This window comes from Empidonax traillii, unplaced genomic scaffold (genome assembly GCF_003031625.1).
Source record: "Empidonax traillii isolate 1590-97213 ecotype Southwest subspecies unplaced genomic scaffold, ASM303162v1 scaffold1826:size57611, whole genome shotgun sequence".
Lineage (NCBI taxonomy): Eukaryota > Metazoa > Chordata > Aves > Passeriformes > Tyrannidae > Empidonax > Empidonax traillii.
Window position 1 is genome coordinate 1 of NW_020957019.1, and position 5,661 is coordinate 5,661.

The window sequence follows — 5,661 nt, forward strand, 5'->3', positions numbered from 1 at the left end:
TTTTTTTTTTTTTTTTTTTTTTTTTTTTTTTTTTTGCATCTTCTTTTTTAGTCCTTCTGGAAAGCTTGTTCAGATTGAATATGCTTTGGCTGCAGTAGCTGCAGGAGCTCCATCAGTTGGGATTAAAGGTATGTCCTGAAAATAACTACTTTAGTGAAGGATTTGGGATTTTGACTATAATTTGAGAGAACTAAATCAGTTTGGATTATGTACTGGGTCCTGTGTATTGGATCTTTGCTCATCTTTCCTTCTGTTACATATTTTGTTACTCTTTCAGTGGATTTTCACGTGTTGAATAGCTATAGTGTTTTCTGGGGTTCTTTTCTGGGTGATTCTGTAGATGGTCAGGTGGTAGAGATTGATGTTTGGTTTGGAGGTTTTTTTGGTTGTTCCTGTCCTTACACGTAGAAATTAGACAAAAAAAAAGTTACTTTGATTGCTCAATTATTAATATGTTATTCAGAATCTTTAAACTTGTTCTGTGTTTTGACTGCTTTCTATAGTTTTAATTTGATATTTAAAAAAAATTTCTTGTTGTTTTCCAGCTGCAAATGGAGTGGTGTTGGCAACTGAGAAGAAGCAGAAATCCATTCTGTATGACGAAAGGAGTGTCCACAAAGTAGAACCAATTACCAAACATATAGGATTAGTGTACAGTGGAATGGGTCCAGATTACAGGTATGAAAACATCTTGTTTGATCACCAGTTAGATCCATTTTCATACAAGAAGTGTAAGAAGCAGGTAGCAACTAGCTGTTTCTAAGTCTTACTAAGTATATGTTGAAATACCATATTTTGTTATAATAATAAAATTACATTCACTTGAAATTTTCCTCAATATATCCAATACCTTGTCAAATAACTTTTATCTGGAGAATGAAAGCAGTGTTATTCAACCTCAGTTTCAGTCTAAGTGTTTCAGAGATTACTCAGTTGATCAAGGTAAGCCAGCACAGTCTGTTTTCTTACATTAATGTTATGACAGATGTACAACTCCGTAGCATTGTAGTTAGTATGAGTTTTCAGTTCCAGTTGGAATTTCTTTGACATAGTAATTCTGTCTTTGTTTTTAGAGTACTTGTGCACAGAGCTCGGAAGCTGGCCCAGCAGTACTACTTGGTTTATCATGAGCCCATTCCAACAGCTCAGCTAGTACAGAGAATCGCTTCCGTGATGCAGGAATACACGCAGTCCGGGTATGTGGTAGAATTGCAAAGTTGCTTAGAAAGATGTTTTTTAAAAGTAAAGAGTAATAGCTGCTCAGTGGTGCAAGTTTTTGTGTCAAAGACAGTTCTTCAGTGGAGAACATGCACAGAAAGTGGGCCAGTGGGAGGAGTGTGGACTGGCACCAGCTGAGAATGAGTCTCTGTATCTTGCAAACCAACGCATCAGACAAGGCAGCGTACTTTTGGGTTTGTTCTGGTGGTTGACTAGTCATTCCTTATCACAGCTCCGGTCTGGTGGGAAATATTTAGGGGAAGATTAACACATCGAAAATAATTTAGTCACCTTTGGCTTTCACTGAATAATTTATCATTTTGTTTTCCCGTAGTGGTGTTCGTCCTTTTGGTGTGTCACTGCTAATATGTGGCTGGAATGAAGGGAGGCCGTATTTATTCCAGTCGGATCCATCTGTAAGTATCTTACGTTTGTAAATTCTGCTGCTTCTGTAAAAGATGTGACATTTCCCAGGTGCTCATGAAATAGTTTCTGCGATGAGAGCAGTGCAGGGCTAGAACAAAAGATACCTTAACATAACTTCAGAAGTTAAAATGAGCCATTTCAGTCAGTGCTTGGAGCAAGTCTGGATCATTCTGGACCTACATGTTACTGCGTGAGGGATGGGAGCTGCTTTTGAGGGAGATCACCAACCCTTTTCATGCCTTCCCTAGTTGATTGTGGCAGCAAAAATGGCCTTCTGCAACAGATATCAGGAAAACAAATGTCTGCTTACGCTGCTCAAAACTGAATGGAAGTTTAGTCAAAACCTGTTGTATTGTGAGACAAAATGCACACGTCTTAATATTTAATGACAGTGGTTAAGTGAGTTTATTTGCTGGGTTTGCCCTGTACTTCTGAAAAACTACCCTTTGATGCACGTGTGAGGTGCAGTGCTTCAGACAAAAACAACGAGGTCACTGTCATGATCATCGATGAGCTTCAGAAGTTTGAATTACTGTCTGATTCCGCAAAGTAAAAAGCAAAATGCAGGTGACAGTTTGATTAAGGCATAGGCCGGCTGATAGTCTTCATGCCAGAGAGAATAGAAGTGATGGCTAAATATCCTGTTAGTAGCTAACGTAAATCAGATGGCTGATTTGCAACAGGTTGTTTATACTACCTCATCTTCAGAAAGAAGAGTGGAGTGAACCTCAGTAAGGATCTGACTGTACACTTTCTCAAAGGCAAACATACTATTTCCATTTATGGAATTCCAAATCAAAGCTTTGCTAAGGACTTACTATTTCATCTTTCAAAGTAGTGGGAGGATGAAAATGCGTGGGGCCACCTACAAATGTTCTGTACGTTTTCACAGCATGTGTTACTGTATCAAATTAGTCTGAATGCGATCCAAAATTATCTCCCATAGTCTCAGAACATTCAGTAATTTCATAATTGTTGCCGTACTTGTATGTATTGAATATGCAGTGCTTGACTGAGTCACACAGAACTGTTCAATAGATTGTTGCTTTTACAGGGAGCTTACTTTGCGTGGAAGGCAACAGCGATGGGAAAAAATTATGTCAATGGGAAAACATTCCTTGAGAAAAGGTAATGTATTTGTCTGAATGGATACTGTGTTTTGTGCAGGTTCCACGTAAAACAGCCAGATTAAAAGAAATGCACACCTTTTTAGATTATCAGAACAAAATTTTGAAATACTTAAGATGTGATACTTCTAGTTTACTTACTTAGGAATGCACAGGAAATTTGACTTATTTGAACTCCAACTTTTGTGTTTGTGGAGAATTGTTTGAGTGCAATAAACATATGCAACATATTTGCAGCAATATTGTTATATACAGTGTCAGTATGAAAGGTACTGATTCCTTTTTTGACAAATAATAACTTTGACTAATAATGTTACAGTGCTTACAAATAATATTTGTATGAGAAAGATTTTAGTAGTGTTTGGGTTTTTAGAGACTCCAGGATTAGTAAAATTTGGAAAGGGCTTTGTCCCATGCTGAAATGCATGAATGTTTGTTTGCAGATACAATGAAGATTTGGAGCTCGAAGATGCCATTCATACAGCTATTTTAACACTAAAGGTGAGCAAAATACTTTAGAAAGAAGTTTCTTATGACTTCATTGATACGATCCACTGAACTGCATTTTCTTTAATAGGAGAGCTTTGAAGGGCAAATGACAGAAGACAACATTGAAGTTGGCATCTGTAATGAGGCTGGTTTTAGGAGACTCACTCCAACTGAGGTTAAAGACTACTTGGCTGCAATAGCCTAGTAGAAACTGAGCAAGACTGTGTGGTTCACACAAAGGTCTTTTTAATTTTGGCTACTTAAATGTTTTTCTTTGCAGTTTTTGCATACTTATTTCTACATGGTTTGTCTGAGAGATTTTTTAAACATCATGGGTGCAAATACAACGGTCCTTAATATTGTAATACTTAAAATCTTGTTAAAGATAATTCTTTCCCTTGATACACACAATACTGTACAAAATGTAAAGATATAGTGACAGCTTGAAAAAGGCTAAAGAATAAAATCGGAGGCCAATGTTCTGGGGGAAAGTGTCTGTGTGTCTTTTCAATCCTAGCTTGTTTATCTGCATAAAGCTTAAATTTCAGGATCTTTATTTTTGAGGAAACAGTTTTTCCCATACAGCCGTGATGGATTCCTGTTAGACCTTTTAAAGAATCTAAATGTTGAGCGGACAGGATAATTTTTCACTTTGGAATATTGTTTAAATGTTAAATAATTTCCAGAAATGGTTTTAACTGGTGTAAAAGATAATGTACTTTCACAAAGAGATAGAACAGTCTTCCATTTCAGGTATGAACTGCAATCTACTTGAGCCTCTCTGCTTTTGACCTTCTTGGTCTTTGTGTCACAAGAACTTGTTTTCCATTACTTAAGTTATTTTCTTGGCCCTAGAAATTGCACTTTTTCAACCCTGAAATATTGTTAGAAAAAGTAGAAGTAATAAACTAAATGCATTTATCACCATCAATAAAAATCAACAGGAGTTACGAAACAGAATGAGAGTATGTAATGTAATTACTTTATCCCTTGAATTGTCCTGAAATATTTTCCAACTTACAAGGTAACTCTAAAGACAGGTGCAGAACTTGGATATTCTTTGTGGGGGGTGTATGTATCAATAAATTTGTTACATATATAGAGTTGCTCAGGTCACAAAGAAACACAATTTATTACAAAAGAAACAGGATAAACATATGGAGGGAGTTCAGCAGAAATAATCTGGTCTGCCACCATTGAAGTTACTGTTTGCAGGGTTTATATTTTTTAAAGCAATCTCATTGTTAAAATGTCGATAATGAACTGGGAGTGACAGCTGGATCCCTCTGCTTGTGTGTAAGCCTGAGGAAGAGGGGAACTGCCTGGCAGATTACATGTCAGGCAGCCCTAACTGATAAAGAAAATACAAAGTATCAGGCTGCAGAAAGTAGTGTCTAACCTGATTGACCTGTGCTTTCCAATGTCTGCTGATGGTTTATATTATCATCAGGTAAATAAGAGTTTCTGAATCGTGCCATGAATGAAGTTTTATTTCCTAATGTCAGAAATAAAAGCTCTGTCCAAGCGGTTCCTCCAGATCACTTTTTGAGTATTTGGCTCTGAAAACCAGTCCATACTCTGATCCTTATTCTAGAGAAAATTTAACAACTCGGAACTGAAACTGAAGACTTTATATTGCTGCATCTTCAATTTAAAATGTTTATACACAATCAGTTTTTTTAATGCTATATAAATATTGAAAAGGGTTTTCTATGTGAAAAAGTGGTTCAGTGAGTGCTTTTTGGGAATGTAAACCGTTTGAACGGGTAAAATAATGTTTGATTTATTTTTCATTTTTCCTATGAGAACAAATAGAAGTGTGCCTTGGAAAAGATGAGAACGCTACCACTAGGCTCCTTTTACAACAAAAAGCTTCAAAACCGTGAGCAGTTGTAACTTAGCTGGCCACAAAATGTGACTGTGCTTCATTTAGCTTGTTCCTGTTCTGAAAGAAGAGACACTGCTCACTTAATGCAGGTGATGTTGATTTGTTTGTCCTGCGAGGTGGTCTGCTCTGAGGTAGAGCAGTGTGACACCTATGACAATTGGGATTTATTAACTAGTAGGATCGGGCTCTGAAAACAGTGTCATCGTTTCATGAAGTTATTACTTTAAGTCACAGAATCACAGATGGGCCAGGTTGGAAGGGACCACAGTGGGTCATCTGGTCCAATGTCCCTACTCAAGCAGGGTCATCCTAAAGCACATGGCGCAGGATTGTGTCCAGTATCTGCAGTGAGGGAGACTCCACAACCCCTCTGTTACAGTGCACAGTCGCCCACACAGTAAAGAAAATACAGGTGCAGTAAGCCCTTTACAACTTTTTCTCCCTATTGCTTTCCAGACCTTGTGAAATCATTTTAGGCCCTTGCTCCCTGCAGGACCCAGTGATCAGAAGGCA

The 5,661-nt window shown here is 37.4% G+C and overlaps 1 protein-coding gene across 1 annotated transcript; it reads left to right on the plus strand.

The window, feature by feature from the left end:
* Nucleotides 1-22: 22 nt before the first annotated feature.
* Nucleotides 23-3,963, plus strand: PSMA2 (proteasome subunit alpha 2; the record flags this gene model as incomplete). Its single annotated transcript, XM_027908739.1, has 7 exons — nt 23-128; nt 546-678; nt 1,074-1,196; nt 1,553-1,634; nt 2,699-2,772; nt 3,215-3,272; nt 3,349-3,963. Coding segments are annotated over 7 exons (693 nt in total), but the record flags the coding sequence as incomplete, so codon positions are not given.
* Nucleotides 3,964-5,661: the final 1,698 nt, after the last annotated feature.